Source organism: Rosa rugosa, chromosome 7 (assembly GCF_958449725.1).
Source record: "Rosa rugosa chromosome 7, drRosRugo1.1, whole genome shotgun sequence".
Taxonomy (NCBI): domain Eukaryota; kingdom Viridiplantae; phylum Streptophyta; class Magnoliopsida; order Rosales; family Rosaceae; genus Rosa; species Rosa rugosa.
Window position 1 is genome coordinate 33517357 of NC_084826.1, and position 26921 is coordinate 33544277.

At 41.3% G+C, this 26921-nt stretch overlaps 1 protein-coding gene and 1 long non-coding RNA gene across 3 annotated transcripts; one reads left to right on the plus strand and one right to left on the minus strand.

The window, feature by feature from the left end:
* Positions 1-10001: 10001 nt before the first annotated feature.
* LOC133723766 (uncharacterized) lies at positions 10002-10948 on the minus strand. Of its 2 annotated transcripts, none has more exons than XR_009853249.1 (2): positions 10734-10948; positions 10002-10600 (listed from the first exon to the last, which is right to left on the minus strand). It is a non-coding gene; the product is annotated as an uncharacterized LOC133723766 (long non-coding RNA). The 2 variants fall into 2 exon arrangements; XR_009853250.1 differs by having other exon boundaries at positions 10675-10948.
* Positions 10949-12175: 1227 nt separating this feature from the next.
* On the plus strand, positions 12176-16759 carry LOC133721742 (uncharacterized). The gene is made up of 10 exons (XM_062148433.1): positions 12176-12762; positions 12894-13031; positions 13386-13571; positions 14714-14851; positions 14946-15067; positions 15221-15353; positions 15474-15603; positions 15698-15777; positions 15958-16092; positions 16256-16759. The coding sequence occupies exons 1-10, from the start codon at positions 12301-12303 to the stop codon at positions 16487-16489; spliced, it is 1758 nt and encodes a 585-aa protein (XP_062004417.1). The 5' UTR covers positions 12176-12300; the 3' UTR covers positions 16490-16759.
* Positions 16760-26921: the final 10162 nt, after the last annotated feature.

The window sequence follows — 26921 nt, forward strand, 5'->3', positions numbered from 1 at the left end:
TTTACACTTCTAAACAAACCTCCAAAACTCCTGGGGCCACCTTGCTCCCAAAACCGAACAACTCCACAATTTAGAGCATCAAAATAATCCAAATATCTCAAGTTTACAACCAACCCATAGTTTGCAATATTAATACAGAAATCCCATGGTTATCAGAGCAGTCTAAGAACAAAGAAAAATGATACACAAAGTAGGTTAGCTAGTAACCTACAGATGATAGATGCCAGTGATGGTGCTAAGCCTCAACTCCTAAGCCGAATAGCTACACTGTGAAATGGGCATTTGAAACCAAAGGGCCCAGGGGTAAAGTAGATAAAACACATTAGCGTGAGTGGACAAAAATAAGTAATTATAAAGAAAAGAGGATTTTATACATTCCCACATTTATTTCTTTAAAAGTCCAATGCATGCAACATTTATAAATTAAAAATATTTCTCGCAACACGAAAATTCGTGAGAACATTCCAGCCTCGCTGGTTAAGAAAAATCGAACTAGCCCCGCTAGTCAAAATAAGTATAAAGTATGGGGAAGAAGTTATCACCATACGTATAAGGGAGCCTCCCAGGTTCTGCTCAACTCAGCCGCAAACACATAGTAAGCGGGGAGGAGTACAAATAGGCTAGTTAGCAATATCGGGGACCAGTCGTATACACTATCAGCGGTGGTAAAAAAACGTATTGCAAGAGTATACGCCGTGTGGGGTGACACTGAAGGAAGGATCTCTTACAGATTCATACGGTACCCAATATTGGATAGGCTGGGTTTAGGAAGAGTACCCGGTGAGGAATAGTGCAAGAGTGCTTATACTATACTAACTTGCTTTTCTTTGAACTGAACGGTGTCTATGTTCCTACAGTCAAGGTACCGAAGAGGAAACCAAGGAAAGGCAAGGAAGAAGATAGAATGGATGATCTGAAGCTGATGGACAGGCTGCTGAACCAGGGGGACGAGGCTTTGCGGATCGACGTGGACCTGGAATGCAAGACTACCCGAAGCTCCATTGAGGATATCCTGCTGGAGATACCAGACGAGGGGTATGGGGAACCGGACCCCAATGCCCAAATAGAGAAGCGGGAGGAGCCATCTGGGCCAGAGGCTGTAGTGACCATCGTGGACCTGGAAAAGGGCAAGGGAAAAAGAACCCGGTCACAGGCCTCTCTCTCCAGCGGGTCCCTCGGTAGCGAAGGCGTACTTCTGCCTGGGGAGAAGAGAAAAAGGATTCATCGTCACCGGCACCGCAGTGGGGGGAATGTGGAGGTGACATACACTGGGCTGGATGTGAAGGGGGACCAAAGAAGTCCAAAAAGAGTGATCAGGCCCTTCCTGAATCGACCTAGTCCCTGGGGCTGCTGTCTCCGGTGCTGCCGTTTGTCCCGAAGAAACCGATCAAACAGCTGCTCTCCGAGTACGGCGTGGCAGATGAAAAATTTGTGAGGTCAATGCTTGGGGACCTCAAGGACATTGACCTGGACCGCATCCGCACCAAGGACAACACTCCCCAAGAGAATAGGAGGCTGGCCAGGGAGTCGATGATGCAGGTACGTGGATCATATTTTCGCTTTATACATGTATATTTTTGAGTATCGATAGTGATACTATTATCTGGTGCAGGCGCTGTACAACGTCTATGCCATCGATGCCAGCGAGGAGGATACCCACCTGAAGGAGGAAGTGAGCAGGCTCTCCGGGCAAGTGAAGTATCTTCATGGGGAGAAGGCTAAGCTTGAGAAGGAGCGGGACTCCTGGAAGAGGAAGGTAGAGTCCTTAACTCCAAGGTGACCGAACTGGAGGCTGCGAAGAAGAGGATCGCGGAGCTTGAAGGTGAATTATCTGGTGCGATGGATGAGGTGAGGAGTGCCCGGGACTCCGAGAAAGAAGCTGCAGAGTCTGCCACGTCCTGGAAGGAGAGAGCAGAGCATCTGGAAGAGCGCCTTCCTATCGAGAAGCAAGAGGCCGTTGCCGGGTACAAAGGCTCCCAAGAGCTTTTGGATATGCTGCTCGTTGCTCAGGACAAAGCTGTGATCATCAAGTACAAGGAGTGGGTGGCAGCCGGGTACTTGGATGAGGCTAAGTTCAAGCGAGGTGCCCTTGAGAGGAGGAAGAACCAGGAAGCTGCAGCTAAGGGAGGTGCTGGTGGATCTCAAAGTACCGGGCCTAACCAGTAGTTTTTTTTAATTTTTTTAGATAGAAATTTTCTTTGTTTTGGACGATGGCTAGAAGAGCCGGTGGGCAAGATTAATTCTTAATTCCTTTGCCAGGTAGTCCTGGCTTTTTGTGAATGGAGATTTTTTTTTAAACTTGAATGGGAATTTGAAAGGAATTAAAATTTCTAGGATTTTATGCCTCGTTTTAAGCATTTGCCTGCATTACTTATTACCGGAATAGAATAACTGACAATAGCTACGTCCTGCAATGCCCGGTGTAGGTAAAAATGCTAGAAATGGTCTGAATAATTCATTTTTCCATTCAAGTACCACATTGTGGTTGATACAGAATGAGTACCCATTGGGTAGCTTGCCATAGCTGTATGGTCAAAAAGCAAAAGCTAGGACAAGATGCTCTGGGAGCTACTTGTAATAGTACCGGAGGCGCTGCGTATTCCATGGGTGTCGGGAAACGACTTCGTCCATGTCTCAGATGTAAAAGGTTGCGGGGCCTACCTCTTCGACGATCTCGTAAGGGCCTGTCCAGGATGGATCCAGCCCCTGGGGCTCTGGTTAAACCTGTTTCATGACCCAGTCCCCCAGTTTTAGTGTCCGGGATTGTACCTTGGCATCGTAATAACGAGCTATCCTCCGCTTGTTTGCCAAGTTATGCATGTGTGCCACATCCCTTCATTCCTCGAGCAAATCAGCATCGAGCTGTAGGCCTTCTATGTTGGTACCCACGTCGAAGTATTCGATTCTGGGACTCTGGATTTGAGTTTCAATGGGGAGGAATGCCTCAGACCCAAAAGCCATGCAGAAAGGGGTCTCTCCGGTAGCTTCTGTCGCCGTGGTCCTGATAGCCCACAATACCTCTGGGAGTTTAGAAGCCCAAAGACCCTTGGCCTCATCGAGTTTCTTCTTCAATATTTTCTTGATTATCTTGTTAACAGCCTCGACCTGACCATTGGTCTGGGGGTGAGCCGGGGACGCATAGAGGATTTTAGTGCCCAAGTTCTCGGTGTAAGCCCTAGTGCCCAAGTTCTCGGTGTAAGCCCTAAGCTCATCATTGTCAAACTGGGTGCCATTGTCTGTGACTATGGTGTCCGGGACTCCAAACCTGCAGTAAATATTTTTCCACAATAAGTTTTTCACTTTCTCTGTGGTTATAGCGACAAGAGGTTCTGCTTCTACCCACTTTGTTTGGTAGTCAACGGCTACAATGGCGTACTTGAATTGTCCCACTGCTGTGGGAAGCTTACCGATCAGGTCTAGGCCCCATTGGCAGAATGGCCAAGGTGCAAGAAGTATGGAGAGGGCAATGGGCAGTGCCCTTGGGATGTTTGCATACATTTGGCACTTTTGGCAAGAACTCGATATTGTTTGGGCTAAGGTTGGCCAGAAGTATCCTGCCCTCAGGGTCTTGTGTGCAAGAGACCGGGCCCCTGCATGGTTACCGCATACACCAGCGTGTATGTCCTTCATTATTTTGTGGCCGTCCTCTGGTGTCACACACTTGAGGCTGGGGAAGCAATGACCTCTTCTGTACAATTTACCGTTCATGATCGTGTATATATTGAGCTGACCTTAATTGGAGTCTCCTGGCCTCAACCTTATCGTCCGGGGCCAGGTCGTCGACCATGTACTTTAAGATTGGATCCATCCAGGAGGCAGTGTGGTCCACCGTGAATATTTCTGAAACCGTTTTAGAGGTACTTGGCTTTTCTAGTATTTCGACCTTGGTAGCCCCGTAAGCTGGACTTGGAGAAGTAGCCGCAATCTTAGCGAGGGCATCTTCCTTGTCATTTTTTGCTCTGGGTATTTGGGTGATGACGTAGGAGGTAAATCTCTGAACCAGTGCCCTGGCTAGGGCCTGGTAGGACGACATGTGGGGCTCTTTTGCCTCGAAGTTACCGCTGACCTGGTTCACAACCAACTGGGAATCGCTGAAGATATGAAGGTGTTGGATGCCTAGTTCCCGAGCGATCTGCAGACCTGCTATGAGTGCTTCGTACTCTGCGGCGTTGTTGGATGCCTTGAAGGAAAACTTGAGGGCGTACTCGTAGACTTGGTCCTCCGGGCTGATTAGCAAGAAATGCTTGATTTTTTCCTTTGGCATTATGGAAGAGCAAGAACAAAGCACACTCTAGAATATGTATGAACTTACTAGAGAAATGGCTACGGAGAGAGAACTATAGAAGATGATGAACCAAGAAGTGACAAACTAAGAAGTGACAGGAATATATAGTAGATGAAAAGACTTAGAGATATGATGCTAATTTAATAAGATAAGGACTAATTTCAGTTTACCCCCCTGAGGTTAGGGGTCGTCATCATGTTAGTCCCTCTAGTTTCAATTTAATCATGTTAGTCCCTGTACTCTCAAATTTCATCATCCGTGTCCAATTTCTACTATTCCGTCCAATTTGAACAGTTAAGTCTGACTTTTGAGGGCTAAAATGGTCATTTCAAGACAAAAAAAAAAACTAAAAAAAAAAAAGATTTTTTTTTCTTTTTTTCGTTTTTTTTAAATTTTTTTTCTGTTTTTTTTTTTTTGCATTTTTTTTATTTTCTTGTTTTTTTTATTTTTCTTCGCTTATTATTATTATTATTATTTTTTTATAATTTTGTCTTCAACCTATACACCACAAGTTATAATAGGTTTATAAAAACAAAAAAAAAATACTCTAGGTAGTTAAAAAGCCGCTCGCTGGTCTACGATATTTGTGATATATCTCCGATAAAGCGAAGAATTTTAGGATATATCTGTAAAATATAATAGGTTTATAAAGTGAAGAATTTTAAGATATCCTCAATAAAGTGAAGAAATATCTATAAAATATGATTAAAAAAATAAATACAGATATTTCTTCACTTTATTGGGGATATATCCTAAAATTCTTCGCTTTATTGGAGATGTTCCACAAATATCGTAGACCAGCGAGCGAAGAATTTTAGGATATATCCCCAATAAAGTGAAGAAATATCTGTATTTATTTTTTTAATCATATTTTACAAATATTTCTTCACTTTATTGAGGATATCTTAAAATTCTTCACTTTATAAACCTATTATATTTTATAGATATATTTTACAAATATATCCTAAAATTTTTCACTTTATCGGAGATATATCACAAATATCGTAGACCAGCGAGCGACTTTTTAACCACCTAGAGTATTTTTTTTTATAAACCTATTATAACTTGTGGTGTATAGGTTGAAGAAAAAATTTATAAAAATAAAAAAATAAAAAAGAAACACCTAGAGTATTTTTTGTTTTTGTTTTTATAAACCTATTATAACTTGTGGTATATCTCCGATAAAGCGAAGAATTTTAGGATATATCCCCAATAAAGTGAAGAAATATCTGTATTTATTTTTTTAATCATATTTTACAGATATTTCTTCACTTTGTTGGGGATATATCCTATTATTCTTCAGTTTATAAACCTATTATATTTTATAAATATATTTTACAGATATATCCTAAAATTTTTCGCTTTATCGGAGATATATCACAAATATCGTAGACCAGCGAGCGGCTTTTTAACCACCTAGAGTATTTTTTTTTTGTTTTTATAAACCTATTATAACTTGTGGTGTAGAGGTGGCAAACGGGCCACTAAGCACGAGCACGGCACGGGCCCGGCACGGCCCAAGCCCGTTAGTGGCCCGGCACGACCCGAGCACGTTAGAATAACGGGTCGGGCTGGGCCTAAGAATATTGGCCCATTGGCCCGGCCCGACCCGAGCCCGTAATGGGCCCGGCACGGCCCGAGCACGACATATTGTGGGCCGGCCCATTACAAACACAAAATTTCATTTTGTTTTTAAAAATATTAAAAAACTACAATGATGAGATTTGAATATGAGACATTTTTATTTAAAATCTCATAACAATTCCACCAATGCTTTCTTTTATATTGTCAAAATAATGAAACAAAACATTATATCCTTGTTTTCACATAAGTATTTTTTCTAAATATTAAATATATGTTTATTAATAAAGACTAATCTCATAATAATACAACTATAGAATGAAGGAAAAAATAATAGATACTAAATCTTCATTATATTAATAAAGATTAATCTCACAATAATATACTAAAAACAATATATTTTGAGTTTTTTTTTGGGAAAATGCTCGTTTACCCAATTTTAGGCTAAAAATTGCCCACTTGCTCCACCAACTGTTTTTTAACCCCATTTACCAAAAACACTCTAAGGGATTATTTCCCCTTTACCCAATTAATTTTTTTTTCTTTTTTTTTGATACTTTTTTGCCCTCTCCTTCTTTCTCACTTAGAGAGAGAAGTCACCCTCCACCTTGCTGTGCTCCGGTGACCAGTGGCCGGCGCGGTCTCCGGCGACCGGTGACCGGACTCCGGCGAACGGTGACCGGATTCCGGCGACCGGTGACCGGACTCTGGCGAACGGTGATCGGATTCCGACGACCGGTGACCGGATTCCAGAATCCGGCTATTATTGCCCCCCAGTAATCATATTACTGCCCCCCAGTAATCATATTATTGCCTCCCAAAAATCATATTATTGACGTCCAGTGAATTGTATGAACTCCCAAAACCAAAATGAATACACTACAGGAACAATTGATCAATTTATAATCATATTACTGCCCCCCAGTAATCATATTATTGCCCCCCAATACAAAGTCTAATGTTTCTACTGCCTCCCAATAGACCACCAAAAATGCACATTTTTGTAGGATTCACAGATAATTTGACTTTAATACACAGAAAACAACATATAACTTATCAAAACACCACACTATAGTGATCCCTGTCCCTCATATTGAAGTCTACTGGGGGCCAATAATGTGTCTACTGCCCCCAGTAGACCATCAAACAAACCCCACAGTTACATTGCAATGTCAGATTACTCATATTGTTGAACATATAGTAGATCATTGGCCTCCAATCCAATAGACATTCAAAAAAAAAAAAAAAATTGCTATTCGTTGCCAAAAAAAAGAACTGAACAACAATTCTTAAAAAAAAAAAAAAAAAACACGCAGCAACCGGATAAATCAGAAAAAAAAAAAAAAAAACCGTCAAAATTTTTCTCCGGCCACCCATGCTTCCCCTTTAGACACCCATGCTCCTTCAGCTCGATTCCGGTACGATTCCGACCGGCTGCCTTCGTCTTCTCCAGTCGATCTAAAGAGGCTCCGGGGATTTAAGGGGCGAAACTGCGACCAACTCCAGAAGCAAAGCAACTCCAGATCAGTGAGCCTCCAGAAGCAAAGAGGCTCCGGGAGCAAAGAAGCAAAGAAACTGCGGGATTTTGGGTAAGTGGAATTCGGTAAGCTCCGGGAGCAAAGAAGCAAAGAAACTGCGGTCACCGGTCCCTAAATCACATCAGAAAGTGCGAGCTTTTGATCATCAGAGTTACCAGGAGTCCAGATCGGTGATCGGCGATTGACGGTGGGCTTGAGGTCGACGAAGATGGGGCTTGGGATGTGCTAGCCGACGCCGGGCTCGAGGTCGACGATGAAGGTGTTGAAGGCGTGGTCGGCACTGCCGGCTAGAGAGAGAGAGAGAGAGAGACACTCTGGGAGGAGAGAAAGTTTGAGAGGAGAGAGAGATCGATGAGTTTTAGGTGAATTGATAGGGCAAAATTGTCAATAGATATTAAATTGGGTAAGTGGGGTTAAAAATCTCTTAGTGGAGTAAGTGGGCAATTTTGTTGTTGAAATTGGGTAAGTGGTCACGGTCCCTTTTTTTTTTTCTTTCTTTCTTATAGTGGAATATAAAAAATTATTAGAAATCTAATCTTAAAAAGCTAAGATTAAGAAAAACGTTGTAGAACTTAATTTATTTTAATTTTCTAAATAGTTAAATAAAATTAATTTTTATTTGTTCAAATTAAGATTTTAAAATCGTACTTTATAGTGGGTAGGCACGAGCACGGCCCGTTATTGACCCGGCACGAGCACGGCCCGGCACGATATGGGCTCGGGCCATGGGCCGTGCCGGGCTTAATGTTTAAGTAAATGGGTCGGCACGAGCCCGGCACGATAATAAATGGGCCGGCCCAAGCACGGCACGAAGCACGACTAGGCCCGCTTAAAATGGGCCGGGCCGGCCCGTTTGCCACCTCTATTGTGGTGTATAGGTTGAAGACAAAATTATAAAAAAAAATAATAATAATAAGCGAAGAAAAATAAAAAAAAACAAGAAAATAAAAAAAATGCAAAAAAAAAAACAGAAAAAGAATGCAAAAAAAAAAAACGAAAAAAAGAAAAAAAAATCTTTTTTTTTTTAGTTTTTTTTTTTGTCTTGAAATGACCATTTTAGCCCTCAAAAGTCAGACTTAACTGTCCAAATTGGACGGAATAGTAGAAATTGGACACGGATGATGAAATTTGAGAGTACAGGGACTAACATGATTAAATTGAAACTAGAGGGACTAACATGATGACGACCCCTAACCTCAGGGGGGTAAACTGAAATTAGTCCATAAGATAATTATTGGAATATCGTAACTCTCGTAACCTTAATATGCTCTAATATTATGAGCATAATGAATTAGTAACGTTTTAGAATAAATGTATAGTAAATAGTTTTTCAATGAATTGGGAGTAACACAAAGTATTTTGAAATACACAATCAAAATTTCCAACAGTCCCCGGTTCAGCTCCTACTCCAGTCCATATTAATTGTTGGGTCAAATTCCTAATCGGAATTTATCATCAGCAACAGGCATCCTAAAGGATTCATCCAAGGAATATGTTGAGCATGCATTGACAAGCATACAGAGTGCGCATGTTATCTTTTGATGGGGAGAGAAGCTGGGTTGGCCGGCGTTATCATATGACTGCCTAAAGTAGGGGTTTGCCGTCTGAACATCGTCTAGCATGCGTAGGAAAATTTTGCGCCTCATTCTGTAGCGTAGTCTGAACTCGACCTCATTGAACACCATATTATCCATGAAGTAGTCATTCAACAACCTTTGGTTAGCTAGCCCACGTTGTCGATTTTTATAAGCACGACCTGCAACTAAGCCACCCCACTGTGGTTGTGATAGCTAAATTTAAAGCTATTGATTTTCCTTATTCTCCTGCAAATATGTCGATTGTAATATAGGGAAATAAGGGTCTCCCGCAGAAGATTAAGTTAAACTAAAAGCTTCAACAAAAGTCACAAAACGTGACTGCAGTTCCTACTGAACAGCAGTCGAAAAACAAACTAAGAATCTAACCAACACAACCCAGAAAAATACGAAAATTTACAGAGACGTACTAGACACACAAGTCATCCAGCACACAAAATTTGGTGAATTTTGGAGTTGAATTTCTATGGAAATAAAATACAGAAAAACTGAGAACAGAAAGAAAAACCAAATTGAAACAGATTTGAAGTTGGTTGATATCAAGATGATGAAATTAGCTAGGAAGGAAGTATCCACCCTCAACAATCACACACAACACACTTTGTCCAATTTACTACCAATTAACTTAGTTGAAGACACTCAGATTGGCTCGGTACGCTTGAACACAACCTATTACTCTTTCTTACTTTGTACGCTAGGTAGGAAGTGCTCTACACCTAGACTATTCCCAAGCAATGCAACCTAAAGGTATGTTTATTAGATTTAACATGCAAAGATCATTAAGTTTGAAAAGAGTTTGAGCAATCACTAGGCATCACAAATAACTTAGAGCCTTGCTAAACCTAGGGTTTTGTTTACTTGCTAGTGAAAACTACCAATTACTTCTCTAGACAATTTGAGGAATCCAACTATTGATCCAGGCATCAAACAATCAAAGTATTAGAACCCTAGCATGCATACTAAGTAGGCCTCCAAAGCATACAAACATCGAATTCATCAATGAGAAATCGGTAAACAAAACCTCAACTTTATTAATTAGAAAACAAATTGAATGTCAAAACATGTTGTGGATCATGTATAGGGGCTTCAACTGCCCCCTAACTACTGGAAATTTAGTTACACATAATGGGAATCAAAAACACAAAGGAGTTCATGGAGAAAGAAGACAACAAAAATCAGAAAATTGGAAAATACGGATCAGCGGTCGATCTCGGAAATTCCAACGATCGATCGTTTCTGGTGTGGTTTCGCAGTCTTGCTTCTTCTTGAGCTCTGGTGCGTCTATGCTTCTTCCTATGTGAGATGGTCCGTTTCTTGAACGTCCAAGGAGAGATTTTATTCAGTTTGTAACTCTTTTCTTCTTTCCTTTTGGGACTCTAACTCCTTGGCTTCAACAGTAAGCTCCTTGGTTAATGTTCTGATTAATTTAGGATTCATTGACATCATTCTGTCCAATAGGAGCAGCCAAGAGAATTAATTGCTGAATATCTTTTTCTTCATGTTGCCTTAACCTTCCTTGATTCATCAAGAGTCCACAATTCTCCATTATTCGCACATATCTCCTTCATTTTGCTCTTATTTCTTTCCTTGCGTTGGAAAACCTATTAAACATAAAAACAACTAAATTAACCAGAAAATAAGATAAACTAACAAAGTAGATATGGGAATTAACAACATTATCATAGCATAATTATGCTCCTATCAGGTTGTTGATGAAGTTGCTCATAAGTCCACCAATTTCCAGCGTTTGCCATCATTTTATTTGCCATTCTGAGGCTTGCATCAGCTTCTTCCTTCTCCTCCTTCTCCTCCTCCTCTTCTTGCATCTCCTCCTCTTCTTTGGTGGTCATCACCTACCACTTGGCAGCCCAATTGGAATTCATTGTAGAATTTGATTAAAATCTCTATGAAAGAAAGTGATTGAAGATGAATTAGTTGAGATGGTGAAGAATGGAACCCAAAACATACATTTTATTGAGTTTTAGAGCTGAAGATAAGATATGTCACATGGACATAAAATCTAGTCAAAAATCTCGATATGGAATTATACCTTGACACGTGGCACGTAAAATCCTATCTGAAAATTTTGAGAAGATGACATTGGGATAAGAGGACATAAAATCTAATCAAGAATCCAAATAATTGCTCACAAAGTGACACGTGGCACAATAAAATCATATCTAAAAAATTAATAAGATTTGATCAGAAAAATAATTATATAAGAGCAGAAATAGTAGCATAGTATAAAATACTATATATTTGAAATACATGATGAAAAACAATAAAATAGCATGTCATTTAAACTTATAACCCTAAGGGTTGAAGATGGTAGAAATTATAGCCCTTACTATTTGCATGAATGGTGATTATCGGGGGCTATTTTAGTCCCTCCACAGCTGGAGATGGCCTTAGACTCTCGTGTTTTTCAAAATCTGTATTTGCTTCGTTTGTTTTTGGTGCTACATATAACCGGTAGTTGAAGAATGTACTTAGTAATGATTCCTATATTTCGTGCTCCATTACAGGAGTCGTTTTCTTATCTTTCGTGGTCCATGTCGATGCGCCGTTAGTTATGAATTAAATTGGACCTCCACTTACGTATATAAAAAAAAAAAAAAAAGTAAATAAAAAAAAAAGAAAAAAAAGAAAAAGAAAAAAGAAGGGAGCCAAATGGAAATGGTCCAGAGCACAATAGTCTTGCTACATGTTTGACATGCATGAAGGTCGAGAACAAGTGGATCCTAAATTAGTTTCTTACAGCTCGCAGTTGCAAGCTGCCCGAGAGAGACCCTTCTAGTAGTACTTGTGGTACAATTCAGCCAAACCAACATTATTACAAAAATGCAAAACCTTCTTCTCTCTTCTTGGGTCTTGGCTACCTTACCTGGGTAAGACAATTCTAGAATTGGCCCCCCCTCCCCCTGTATCAAATCATCAAATGCATGTGATGCCGCCGCTTACAGAGAGAGAGTGAGAGATCTGGGAGAGTGATTTTGGCCGTTATCGTAAATGCAATTTTACACGGTGAAGTTACAACTTTACCCTTGGGTAGTCGTCACGCTTTCGAATTGGAAACGCAGAAAATTGCGTTTACGTGATAACCCCCAATGAAATGAGGCCAAACCCGTCATCAGAATTAATCCAAATAAACCACGTGTTTCTTTTGACGCAGAGTCGCTCTCCTTCAAAACCCGACCCGCCCTTCCTCCCTAGTCCCTACTCGTCTCTCTCTCTCTCTCTCTCTGTCTTCTTCAGTCTTCAGTCTTCAGTCTTCAGTGAGTGAAGAAGAAGAAGAAGAAGCATGGACGAGAATTCAGCACTGATCGAATCGATTCTGAGAGAGGAAGACGAGGCGGAGGCAGACAAATATGTAAAGAAGATGAGCAGCACGGCGCCAGTCCAAAACGGCGACGCTTACGCCTGGCAAACTGTTTCTTATCACAAGCGAAACCGACGACTTTCTCAGCCAATTCCGCCTGATTCTGTCGGCGATCCCTCCAACGGCGACGTCTTCCGCTCGATCGAGCTGCATTCCGAGGACCGCCGGAGGAGAATTCGACAGGCTCAAACGGATTCCCTTCCCGCTGTCCGATCCGAGCCGCATTCCGACGACGATAGCGATGCCGAGGTCGCCGCTGCCGCGGAAAATGGCGAGCCGAAGAAGGCCAAAGTGAAGAAGCCGAAGAAGCCGAAGCTGACTGTGGCCGAGGCCGCTTCCAAGATCGACGCGGCTCATCTCGGTGCTTTTCTCGCCGAGATAACGGTGAGATTGCTAATATAATCGCTTCCTCCTTGTGTTTGTTTGCTTTGCTTTGTGAAATTCGGGATTCTATTTCGTTCCAAGGCTTTAATGGAAAATGAAGATGATTTTGTTTCTGATTCATGAATCAATAGGAGGTGTATCAATCCCAACAAGACATACTGCTTTTGCGTCTGGCTGATTATTTCGGTCGAGCATTTGCGTCCGTCACTGCTGCTCAGTTTCCCTGGTTGAAGATTTTCAAGGAATCCACTGTCTCAAAGATGGTTGACGTGAGTGTTTTTCCACTGCCGCTCATATATATATATATATATATATCTATATATGTGTGTGTGCGATTACACTTTGAAATTTTTGTGCTGGGAAAAGGAAAACATAAAAGGCTCTATAGGATCAAACTTTTGGAGAATTGAACAGCTGAAAAGGGGGAGCCTTTGATCGTATTTGTTATAGTCACCCTCAGATAACTTAAATGTTACAATTATATGGTTATGCAATGGTTCTACTGGCTTGATCTCAACTACCGAGTATTATTCAGCAACTTATCCTTTTTAAGTATTTGAATCCGGTAATTATGTTCCACAGGGTCTCCTAGTTTCTAATGACTATATTATTTGCCAAACCAGATCCCTCTTTCTCATATATCTGAAAATGTTTATAAGACATCAGTTGACTGGATCGGCCAGCGCTCCACTGAAGCCCTTGGGTCCTTCGTGTTGTGGTCACTAGATTGCATTCTTGCTGACCTTGCAAGTCATCAGGGAGCAGCAAAGGGATCCAAAAAGGTGGTCCAGCAACCTTCAAGATGTCAGGTAACTTTTGGTTGTAGCATGTATCAGATTTTCATTTAAGGTCTCAGATGCTATTACTTATATATAAAAATCTCCAGTAGTGTTCTCCTGGTCAGTAATTGATCAGTAAAGACTTGGTTTATCACCCATGAAATCCAGATCCCGGGGTGGAAACAATTCAACTTGAACTTGTAATATTCTTTTCCATCCTAGGCTGTCTATACAGTTTTCTGTGCCTGGTATGATATAATGGATTGAGTTTCTGGGAAATTGTAGAAGGTAGATAAACTACATATTAAGGAACTGTTTGAGCCATTGATTTCATCATGATTGGGGGCACATTTTGGAAATTGCGTAGAATAAGACATAAATAATAAAAATAATATCCCTGCAAATGCTTCTGCACTGAAAAGGAAATGGAGATGGAAAACTGCCATTCAAACCATGTCAGAAAGGATTTATTATCTTGAAATTTGATTAGGAGAAGTGTTCATCAGATGCAGCTCATTGAAATTGAGCATCCGTTGAGATCTGAGAATAATCCATCAAGGCCTAGTTTGATTCATTCTCATTAGCTAAGTAAAACAGATGTTAAGGTGAGAGTGACACTATCAGGGATTTTTTCCTTTCCTTTCTAGATTTCACCAGTTCAAAGTTAAGAGTCTTCAGAGCAGCTTTTGAAATATGAATGAAATGCAATATATGTATTGAGTTCAAGGCTACTGATTGATCAAGACATTGATCTGTGGTCCTCAGTGTTTTTTGGTGGTTTGTTTGTATAAGCCTTCCTGCTACTTGTATATGATTCCAATCTTTTCTTACTTTTCCCTGCCCTCTCTCTTGCCTCCACTAATTAGTGTGTGTGTGTGCATTTTTATCATTGAAGATGAAATTTTATATGTTTGATATAGTTCTTCCTTCCTGTTTATTTTTTTAATGTCAACTCACTTTTCACTATGGAAATTTTGAGGTCTGAAATTGGAATTTCTAGTTTAAATACCAATAGTAGACAAAAAGGACTTTCAAATAAGATTGAAAAGGTACGACCGTACCTGTATGCTTTTGTTTTTCATTTAAACCTGGTAAACTTCTATGTGCTATAACAGTTGAGATTATCTACTCTTTAACTCATTCAGTTATTACTTTAAAACTTGGAACTGCAGGTTGCCATATTCGCGGTTTTAGCAATGGTGTTGCGAAAAAAACCTGATGTATTGTTTAGTCTATTTCCTGTGATGAGGGAAAGTTCGAAATATCAAGGCCAAGATAAGCTTCCGCTCACAGTGTGGTTGATTACGCAGGTAATGCTTTTCTGATTTTAACTAATGTTTCTAATTCCCTCCCCCCCCCCCCCCCTTTTATATATGAAATTTTTAACAATTATGGTTTATATAGGCCTCTCAAGGAGATCTGGTTGTTGGGTTGTACACATGGGTACATCTTCTCCTGCCTATATTGAGTAGCAAGTCAGGTTGTAATCCGCAGGCTAGAGACTTGATTTTGCAGTCAGTGGAAAGGTAGGAGTAGAACACTCACTTAAATTGGAATAGCTTCTACTGTTTCATCTTGCACGCGTATATGTTTGGCTTAGTTGTCATGGAGACCTATGTTCTCTTTATTTATCTATCTATTTATTTCTTCTACAATAATTGTTTTTCTTTCTCTACCAGAATTTTATCGTCTCCAAAAGCTCGGCCTATTCTATTAAATGGTGCTGTTAGGAAAGGGGAGCACATAGTGCCACCATCAGCCCTTGATCTCTTGATGAGAGTTTCTTTTCCTTCACCTTCAGCGCGAGTTAAGGTGTGCATCTTTCAGGATCATTTGCAGAGATTTCCTTTATGCATGCAAGTCAAACATAACCCCTCCTCTCTCTCTTTCCCAAGCTAATATCTTATATGTGAAACATTTTCCTTTGCTAAGGCAACTGAGAGATTTGAAGCCGTCTATCCAACCTTGAAAGAGATTGCCCTTGCTGGATCCCCAGGAAGCAAAACAGTGAGGCAGGTTGCACAGAAGACACTGAATTATTCAGTTAAAGCTGTTAAAGAAGGTATTACCAATAACAAAGAAACTATTTTAAATTTATTAGAATGATACAAGTAAAAATAGTTCTGTTCATGGAACTTGTTGTATGGACTTTGCAGGCATCCCCGATCTCTCTAAGGAGGCAACTGCTATATTTATCTGGTGTTTGACACAAAGTCCTGAATGTTACAAGCAATGGGTATGCATGTTGATTTGCTTGTTGTTTTTATTTTTGCTTTTGTTTTTTGTTTTTTTTTAATCTTCTTTCCATTGTACTTGTTCACTTGTTTTTTTATTTTTGGTAAATGTTCACATGTTCATTGAAAGTATACTACTATATTTAAATCTCGTGTGCTCAATTCTATGATATTTAAAACAGGACATGCTTTATCTGGACAATCTTGATGCAAGTGTTATTGTGCTGAAAAAGTTATCTGACGAGTGGAAGGAGCACTCCGTTAAACATGCCTCTCTTGACCCCTTGAGGGAAACCTTGAAGAGTTTCAGGGAGAAGGTAATCATATACTCCACGTATTTTCTTTTTGCAGAGTGTGTAGGTTATGAAATTTCAAGTGGAATCATGAATCTGAATTAGTCTAGAGTAGCCTTTAACTATTAACTGTAATACTATAAAACTTATTAGAAAGAATTACTGACAAATTACTTTCTTCGTGTAGAATGAAAAAGCATTGGCAAAAGGAGATGATTTGGTGCGCCATTCGTTGTTGAAGGATGCAGATAAATATTGCAAGCTGATTTTAGGACGGTCATCTCAAGGCCGTGGATGCATGAAAAGCATGGTTCTGGTGTCTGTTGCCCTTGCTATGGGTGCTGCTATCATGTCCCAAAACATACAACCCGAAGACCTCAAGAAACTTGCAGCCATGTTTAACTTCCCCCTGACTCTCTAAATGGAGGAATTCAGCAGTACTGACAGCATACACTCTCAACGGCATAGCTCGGTTAAGAAAGAGGGATCAATAACAGTATAGGCAGAGGATGAGTTCTTAATATCCCGTCTTCGTGTTGGTCCCAGTGTAACTAGAACTAGAAGAAGCAGCAGCAGCAACCCAGCTCTGGGATGCTATTTTACAGGGTGTTGATGTATCTTGTTTCCAGTATCAATCTGTTGTTCAGTTACTTTTTCTTTGAATTGAGGACACTTTTATTGTGGCTTGTGATTCTGGTCTTGTGGATGAGTTTGTGTCAGTGTAATAGTCCCTGTGGGTTTGAGGTATGGTCAGTTCACCAGGGGATCCTCCCAACGGCGTTCTCGTTCGCTGGCAAAAATCTGCTCATGCAAAATCAAAAAGAGATAGAAATGAATGATGGAATAAGTTAGGCCTGGGATCGGTTTGGCTCGGCTCGGGAACATGCCTATACCGATACCGATACCAAGTTTATACTCGGCTCGGTTCGGTTCGGGATGCCGGAAACTCAGCTGCAATACCGATTAGGCCCAAATCCGATCGGTTCGGTACCAATCGGTACCACCTGCTTTGAATAGTAAAATTTGCAGAAACCTGAAAAAATTTGCAGAAACCTGCAAATCAACCCCAAATTCAAATCAAGCTACACAATCATGCTGCTACACAATCATGAAAACAGAAAAATCTGAGAAAGTGAGAGACTTACTCCCAGTTTTCCCATCGATTCGGAGTGGGAGGCTTGAAGAATCGAGTTGAAGAAACGAGTTGAAGAATCGATTCCTCGATGGAGGGCAGAGAGGAGTGAGAGCCTTCGAATCTTCGAGGAGGGCAGAGAGGAATGAGAGAAGAGCGACAGCTTCCGATCTTCGAGTCTTCGATGGAGGAGACTTGGATCGAGTAGGTAGAGCTGCTGTTTCGGTCTCGGTTCTTCAAGAGGCTGAGAGTCTTCGATGGAGGTAAGCAGAGAGGAGTGAGACTGTGAGAGTGAGAGGCTGAGAGTCTTCGATGGAGGAGAGCAGAGAGGAGTGAGACTGCGAGAGTGAGAGGCTGAGAGGCTGGGAGTCTTCGATGGAGGAGACTTGGATCGAGTAGGTAGAGCTGCTGTTTCGGTCTCGGTTCTTCAAGAGGCTGAGAGTCTTCGATGGAGGTAAGCAGAGAGGAGTGAGACTGTGAGAGTGAGAGGCTGAGAGGCTGAGAGTCTTCGATGGAGGAGAGCAGAGAGGAGTGAGACTGCGAGGCTGAGAGGCTGAGAGGCTGGGAGTCTTCGATGGAGGAGAGAGGCTCGATTTAGGGTTTGGGTGAGTTTGAGAACGGCAGAAGTAGAACGCGTTTAGCCATTTAGGGCTGAAATCAATGCCAAGTCGTGCGTCCTATTAGAAAATCGGGTCCGGTCGGTCAAAACGGTATGTATTTGACCCATACCGAGGCCGACCCGTTTAGCTGCTATTCGGTTCGGGTCGGGTCGGTATTGTGTGGAATTGAAGTTGCAGACCGACTCGATCGGTATCGGCCCGGATCGGTCGGACTCGGTCTCGGTTTTTGGGTATGCAATTCCCAGGCCTAGAATAAGTGCTCTGGAGTTTTCTTTATTATTATATTCATTATTATTCTAGTTTGAGAATTAACCAGACTATTTTTACTGTAGCGAGCAATAGACCCACATATCTCCAAATGGTGACATGAATAGACAATGTTTACGATGTATTTGACGTTTTTCACTTTTTAATTTTGGTTCCTCAAGTTCACAAAATATCAGAATGACCTCAATTGAAGATTAGTACTTGGTGCCGTTAGCTCTGTTATGCAAGTTGCCAATTAGCAATTTTTGAAGGGTATTTTTGTCATTTTATGTTTTAATCCTCACTAATCCCAGCCATGTCTCCACTCTGTCTATTAACACCACCAGCAAGCTCTCTCCTCCTCCACCCCACTACTAGACATAGAAGACGACGATGAGGAAGAAGCAGTCAAGTACAATGAATCGAAAAAGAAGTCAGAGCTGCCCAAAGTCGAGTTTTGCAAGAGGGTAAGATTTTCGTGGGGAATTTACCCAACTGGGTCAAGAATAACAAGATCTCCGAGTTTTTTTGGCAAGCCCATCTTCTCATCTTCTTCCTCCTCAAACCCATCCACGCCTCGCCTTCAATCCCAGCCAGTTTGAGTCCAAGTCTCCGATGCCGAACCACCGCCGCCATAGCACTCACCACCCTTAATTCTGCTTTGCCACCCATGTCAAGAAGTAGCAACAGGTCATGGTCAGCCCAGTTTGCAACGCCACCTAGAAGGAACTACCTCTGGTTGTTTTCTGGAATAAATCAAGACAACGGTGAAGAATGTCCATGGACGACGTTGATCGGTTGTTCGAGTGCTTCAAGTGTAGCATCTCACCTCCATGTAAGAGCTCTCTCTCATATTCTTCAAATTCGTAGAATTAGGGATTTGAAATTCGAAGACTTAGATTGGGGATTTCATACTAATGATAAAGATTTATTACTAAGTTTTTTTTTTTTTTTTTTTTTTTTTTTTTAACCCTTAACCCACCCCACCCTTACATATGTAAGTGAGAATCGAACCCATGACCTTTATAATGTTGGAATTATAACTTATCAACAGGTCACAGCTCACCGACAGATTTATTACTAAGCTTATTATCTGCGTAATTGGGTTCATTGCTGATTTGGGTTTGGCTTTGATTCTTGGTTTTTTCAAAATGTTACAATCTTTTCTTGTGTTTGAGAATCTGCTTTGAGAGAGAGAAAGAGTATTAAAAGAAAATTGAGTCATAGGGGTAAGGCCAGGAAGTCGCTTCGCCGGAGCAAATAAAGAAAATTGCATCAGACTTGCAACTTTCTACAGAAAAAGTATATACACTTAATTTGTTTTATTTCATGGTTTAATAGTTTTTCAATTTCGGATAGTAATTGAGGTTTCTGTAGTTGAAATTAAAACGAATTATGAACCCTAGGTCACCAAAACGACCAAGTTTTAGAGAAAACGTGGAGATGAGCTTAGAGAAAAAAAAAAGTAATGAAGACATCGCATGACAAAAATATCCTTAAAAATATGCCAGCTAGCAGCCTCCGTAACGGAGCTAGGTATTAATTTTCAATCAAGGTCAGAGCCTCAAGTACCATTCTGATATTTTTTGAACTTGAGTACCAAAATATATAAGATGAGAAATGTGAGGTATCGTGTGGATGATTTTTTCTTATTATTCTTCTCTTTGCTCAAAGAGAGAGAGAGAGAGAGAGAGAGAGAGAGAGAGGCAAATGCATTTCTAATCATCACTGAAAATTGTATTTCCAATCATTGAAATGTACTTAAGGTTTTCCATTTCGTCTATGGGAGAAGGGCGCTTCCTTTTCTGGTTTCGTAGCAGGGTAGATGGGAACAAGATCCTCCACGGTGGCCCATGGTTCTTCAACCGCAGAATGCTACTTCTGGAGGATTACGATGGGCTCTCGGTGGCGGATCGAGTCCCTTTGCATTCATTGAAGACTTAGGTCACCGTTCGGTGCCTACCTCCACACCTCGGATCGTAGATGGGTAGGTTTTTATGTGCTGATCAGTTTAGTTTGTAGCATTCTTCAGCAGATTAGAAGTTTAGGGTGGTCTTGGATCTTCGTCGCCGGTTGTGGACGGCTCGGTCATTTCATTTTGCATTCCACATTGCGGTGGCGGTGGAACTCCACTGCGACAAATTGAAAGGGCTGTGTAAGGGATGTGGATGGATCTTTCATGGTGTTGACCGGTTTAGGTGGATCTTTCATGGATCATTCATGGTTTTGGTGTCGCAGGCTGCCAAGGAGCGAGCGGCGGTGGCAACAAGGGGGCTGGAGCTTATGGCTGCTATGGGTCTGGGTCTGATATGGGGATCCTCTCTAGTTTCTTTACTGCGTAGCCCTAAGGTTTCTGGACCTAGGATTTCGTCGTTCATGGAGGCCTTTGCAGCAGCTATGGTGGAGGTGCCGGCGACTGGTCTCGCGGAAGGGACGTCAAGGAAGAAGACGAAGGGCCTGTCTGATGGGTTGCAAACTAGGGCGAAGGGTCACATGCTAGGAAGGGAAGCGAAGGGTCACAGTCCCATGCAAATTCTAACCTCCATGCAACTCCAAACCCTAGGAATTTCTTTGCTCCAAATTTCTCGGGTACGGGTACTTCTCCTGCTCTCACCTCTGTGTTCAAGAACTTTAGGATCTCTATGTCCGATTTGTAGGCCATTCCTAGCTAGTCACAGGCGGCGGATGAATCCACTACTCAGACTGTGAAAGTGGTGCCTGAACACCCTAGTATTCTGGAAATTCGTTTGAATTCTCCGAATGATTTTGGTCATGGTGGTAAGAAAGCTAAGATGGATGCAGGTTTTGTTGATACTCCTCTTGATTTTGAGGGTAGCTTTGAGCTCCCCAACATCAATGGGGTTATCAATTCGTCCCCAACCAAGAAGCGTGGAATACCAAAGGGTAGTAAGAACAAGACTGTGTACAAGACTAAGGGACCCAAGCCTCGCAAGAGTAGGGTTCCAAAGGTGCCTAAGGGGATTAGGCAAGAGGATGTGGCTACAATGTTGGTGGTGAATGACTCTGAATCTGTTGGAGGTACTGAAGCCAGTAAGATGGAAGACATTGCTGAGGAAGGTGGTCATTTGCTCTTAGTAAATGCACCTTTCTCAGCAGATGTTTGAAGAACTTGATGCCAAGGGCGTTCTTTTCATCTGTGACACCTTGATTTCCCATGGATGAATAAGGACTATGTTGGATGAGCTTAATTGTCTTTAAAAATGTTGAATTGTTTAGGTAATGCTTTTTTTGTCAACCCCACGTGAGTAAATCGTTATGTATGATTCCGCTGATCAATAAAAGAGTTGATAGTTTCTTAAAAAAAAATGTTGAATTTAGAATGAATTTCTCTTCATGATTTAGAATTTTGTTATAATTTTTGTTTTCATTTATTTAAATTTTGTTTTGAGAGTCAAATTGTATGTACATTTTAGTTCTAATTCCAATTTAAGTTTGGCTTAGCTTTCCTGATAAGTGTTCTTTGATTCATGTTTGATTTTGATTTTACTTATAGTTTTGGTTTCTTTTTTTTTTTTTTTTTTTTTTTTTTTTAAGGTAGGGCCAAAACGGCTGCCCTTAAGCCATAACCATTAATGAAACCATAGAATACAAGGGGGGGGGGGGGGGGGGGACATAAAGCCTAAACCCCAAATTATAAGAAATCTTACATGACTATGGAGAACTGCATGTTGATGTGGTGGGGATTTAAAGTATTTATTTTGAATGATCGATATTTACTGGTTTAGCTATATAAGACAATTGAATAAATAAAAAAGTTCTTAGATGGAGGGGACATATATATATATGTTATTAGATTATATACTACAAACTCTTTCTCTAGGCTATGTGGGACGAGGGTCTCGACTCCTTTGTCTTCTCAGGTGGAGGCCTTCCCTCCGAGGTTCGCTGCTTCTCCATAGTCATCCAATGCTGAGCTATTTTAGTGCACACTCAATCAAATTTGAACCTATATATGCATGCTAGGCATGACCCTTATCTGGAGATCGATTTTGTTGACTAGGGCTGGAAGATGTGGCCGAGTAGGGGGAGACTCAAAGGTGTTAGGAGATCAAAATGATTGGACGCTTGGTTGGTTGCTAGCGAGTGATGTGCGTATCAGTACAGAGCAAAGGTCTTCTTTCTTGGTCTCACAACTAAAGAAGAAATCTTTGTGGTGTCAGCGTGGGTGGATCACCGCACTTAGGTGGCATTCATGGCATTTTTCACCAACTGACTGAAGGTTGATGGTGGCGGAATATGGTGTTATGCTTGGAACGTCGAAGAATGTTGGTGATGATGATGGTTGGGTGCTAAGAACAATTTGGTTGCCCAAAGCAATTAGAGGTACTCGATGCGATTTAGGTGTCTTGGGACCTTTTGAATTTAGCCCAAGGGTGGACCGAGCTAACAGGCCCTTGCTTTTAAGGGTTTTGTATTTGGGATTGGGGGATTGTTCCAATTTAATTAATTTGCTTCTATTTGGAGTAGCTTTCGCTAGATTGCATACTATGGTGTTATTTTTACACCAAGTAAATTAATCTCCTAGAGTACCACAATTGAGTGCATTTATGATAGGAAATTCAATATGTTTATGTGGAATAAATAGATATGGTCTAGTATAGCAGAGTCAAGGGATGTTGTGCTACTATCGTCTTCGAGCTCTTGTCTATCTATAAAACGAACAATGGTCAGAGGGAAGACCAGGTGTACTGGCCTTCAACGCTCTGATGCCTAAGTCAGTATTATTATAAGATATTGATAGTCGAAAGAAATAGTAAATAGTTACCTCTTTAGGGTGTTGAAGGTGGCCTACTTAAAGAGGATTTAGGGAGGCATGGCTCCCTTGCTTTCAATGTGGGACGTTTGGGTTCCTGATACTGTTGTGAGTCATAGATGTTTTAGGATTACTATTAGGAATAGAATTATACTGGTTTGATTACTTTCCTTATTAGTCTAGAATTAGGGTTGTATAAGATTGTATAAATTGCCTCTGCACATGTAATTAAATATACACAGTATTCATCATCAAAAGCTTCTTATTCTCTAAAGCTTCTTAGTTTCAACTTGGTATCAAAGCCAAGAATCCGGTCTCGGATTTTTTGGTCTTGGTTTCGTGTTCGTTGCTTCCGCAGTAGATTGTTGTAGTTCAAGTATCATGGGTGGAGAAGAAAGTTCCAAGCAGATTGTGACCTCTGATGTGCAGAAGGTGGAGGTATCTGTGAATCAAGAATCCTCAGGAGGGGGATTTGGGGGTGCCAAGCTGAATGGCACAAATTATCGTACATGGAGGAAGATGATGACTGCTCATCTTTGTGGTCTGGACAAGATGGGTTATGTGAATGGGTTGATTGAGACACCGGATGAAAAAGATGTGGGATATGCAAAGTGGGAAACTCACAATGGTGCCGTGATGTCTGTACTCTACAAGGCCATGACGGATGAGGTAGTACAATTAATCATTGGGTGTGAAACTGCAGCAGAAATTTGGAGCACTCTGAAGCAGTTGTATCTGAATGACTCTGATTTTGCTCAAATACATGAACTCCATACCAAGGCGTTCATGATGACTCAGGATGGGCGGCCTGTGGCAGTATACTATGCTGCCCTCAAAGGATTATGGCTGGAAATTGATCAAAGGCGTCCCAACAAGATGAAGAATGCTGATGACATCAAGTTACACAATGAAGAGAAGGATCTTATGAGGCTGCATATCTTCCTTCATGGTCTCGACGACAAGCATGCTCATGCAAAGGGTGAGTTGCTTAGACGTGGAACTCCCCCTAGCCTTGAGAATGCCTTTGCATATATACGCAAAGATGAGGCTCAACTTGATAGCACCAAAGCAATCCATTCAGAGTTATCAAGTCTCACTGTCCAAACTAAGCCTTCACAGTCAAAGTATGTACCACCACCCCAACAACTTCGACTACAACCAAGTTCTCAAGGAGGAACACGGCCATATTGTACTTTCTGCAAGAATTATGGTCATTGGAGTACTAAGTGTCATCGATTGAATGGGTATCCGAATCAACAAAACACTGGAATAAGTCGGGACCTAACCAACAGGGGCGTACTACTGCTGCAAATTTAATTCAGAACCCAGACTACCAGGGTATGGAGGAAAAGGATCAGAAGTCGGGTAATGCTTCAGTCTCTTTTGTTGGAAGAGGTAAGTTTAGTAAGGCTGTATTTGTCTCTGACTTTGTTGGGGAAGATACTTGGATTATTGATTCTGGTGCATCTGATCATATGACTTACAATAAATCATTCTTTACCTCTCTCTCAATCCCACCAGTATCCAAAGTTACTAATGCTAATGGAGAAGCCTTTCCTGTATTAGGAATAGGAACTGTTAGAGTCACACCAAACTTAGAACTTAGGAATGTGTTATATGTTCCTGATTTGTCACATCACTTAATCTCTATTCCTCAACTAAATACTGAATCTCAGTGCTCTGTGACCTTTTTTCCCATGTATGTGATTTTTCAGGACCTTCAGACAAGGGAGATAATTGGCCGAGGAGATTTGAGGGGGAGGTTGTTTCATCTGGATCAGTTGTATGCGGGGATAACACCAGGGAAGAAGGCCCCAATAGTTTTGATTTCGAGTTCTGAGCAGCGATTTAATGAAGTCTGGTTGTGGCATCGTCGTCTTGGTCATCCTTCCTTTAGTAATATGAGAAAGTCTTTGCCCTCTTTGTTTTTGGGTATATCAGAGTCATCTTTTAAGTGTGAAACTTGTGTTCTGGCCAAAAGCCATCAAGTTAGCTACCCTTTGAGTATTTCAAATAAAAGTCTTATACCTTTTGAATTGATTCATTCTGATTTATGGGGACCCTCACGGGATCCTACTCCTTCTGGTATGCGCTATTTTGTGTCTTTTATTGACGATTGTACTAGTGTTTCTTGGATTGCTTTGCTGAAGTCCAAGGATGCTGTGTTCCCAGCTTTTAAAAAATTTTAAAATATGATTCATACACAGTACAATGGTCAGATCAAACTCTTTCGGTCTGACAATGGGGGGGAATATATGAGCAATGAGTTCCAGGAGTATCTTTGTACACAGGGTATCATACATTAAACCACATGTCCTCAAACCTCTGAACAGAATGGAGTTTCTGAGCGTAAGAATCGTCACCTTCTTGAAGTTGCTCGTTCAATTCTCTTTAGTGCAAATATGCCCAAGTATTTATGGGGAGAAGCAGTTCTCACTGCCTCTCATCTTATCAAATAGGATGTCGTCTAGTGTTCTCCAAAATCAGATTCCCCTTAAGGTACTCTCGTCCCATGTCTCTCTTCCTGCTTTCCATAATCTTTCTGCTCGAGTCTTTGGGTGCATTGCCTTTGTTCATATTCCTAAGAACCAACGCTCGAAGTTAGAACCTCGTGCCTTGAAATGTGTTTTTGTTGGGTTTGGGACCCATCAGAAGGGGTATAAGTGTTTTCATCATCCTACCCGAAAATTCTATGTAACGATGGATGCCACTTTTTTCGAGGACGCATGCTATTTTTCTCCCACTCACCCTTCTCTTCAGGGGGAGCAATATGGTTATTTTGAAGAGATGGTCAGTGGTAGTGTCGGCAATACAGAGGACAATTATGGCACAGAGATAGAAGAGACGGAAAGAGCTGCGACGGAAAAAGAAGAAAAAGAAAAAGAAAGAGAAGCAAAAGAAAAAGGAAAAGAAAAAGAGAAAACAAAAGAAAACGAAAAAACAAAAGAAAAAGAAAGGAGCGCATCTGGGGAAATAGAAGAGAGAGAGACCGAGAAGAAAAAGAAAAAGAAAATGCAGAAGAAAAAGAAAGGCACGCAGCTGACGGAAAAGGAAGAGAAGAAAAAGGAACCGGTGGAGGCGCCGATGCCGGCGGCGGTATTGATCTGGGCGGTTCTGCCCTATCCGGTCGGCCCATTGACGGAGAACCAAGGAACCCGACTGTCTCGGGTCGGAGTGGGCAACCGGGAACGGAGGGAAGAACGCCGGAACTAGATGGCTGCGGTGATCTGACGACGGGGAAGGAGAACGACCACGACGTCGACGTCGTTCCTCGCTGCGACGTCGTTCCTTGCTGTGATGCTCTGGAGACGGGGAAGGAGAACGACAATGACGTCGTTCCTTCTCATAGGCAAAACGACGCTGTTTTGGAGGAAGGGTAGAATGGGCAGCACAACGTCGTTTTGAATAAAGGACAGAACGCCAATATTTGTGACAACACCAGTGAATACGATTAAGAAAATAGAACCTCTCCCTCTTCTTCATCTCCCTCCTCAAGCCAAACTCTCCAAGGTTCTGAAGGTCAACATGAGGTAATTCCCGCACCTAATTTGTCTGTTTTACCTTCTCGGTCAACTCGTGGTAAACCACCAAAGAATTATGAACCTAGTCTTAAAGCTAAGTCTAGGTTCCCGGTTGCCAATTATGTATCTACACATAGGTTGTCCAAGTCATATGAGTCGTTTGTGCATCAGATTTCCTCTGTATCTATTCCTAACAAAGTGCAGGATGCTATAAGAGACCCAAAGTGGTCAAAAGTGATGGAAGAAGAGATGGAAGCTCTACAAAAGAATAACACTTGGGAATTAATGGCGTTACCTAAAGGGAAAAGACCAGTTGGATTTAAATGGGTCTACACAATTAAACATGATTCTGATGGCTCAGTTAGTAGATATAAAGCAAGATTGGTAGCAAAAGGGTTTACACAGACATATGGTGTAGACTATGATGAGACGTTTGCACCCGTTGCCAAAATCAATAATATCAGAGTACTTCTCTCTTTGGCAGCTAATCTGGATTGGCCTCTCAAACAACTTGATGTAAAAAATGCATTTCTACATGGGGATTTGGCTGAAGAAGTGTA

Coding starts and splice junctions, on each gene's coding strand:
- LOC133721742 (XM_062148433.1), top strand. CDS start 12,301: ATGGACGAGAATTCAGCACTGATCGAATCGATTCTGAGAGAGGAAGAC. Junction 15,068..15,220: donor ATTTTGCAGTCAGTGGAAAG/GTAGGAGTAGAA, acceptor TTTCTCTACCAG/AATTTTATCGTCTCCAAAAG. Junction 15,604..15,697: donor AGTTAAAGCTGTTAAAGAAG/GTATTACCAATA, acceptor TGGACTTTGCAG/GCATCCCCGATCTCTCTAAG.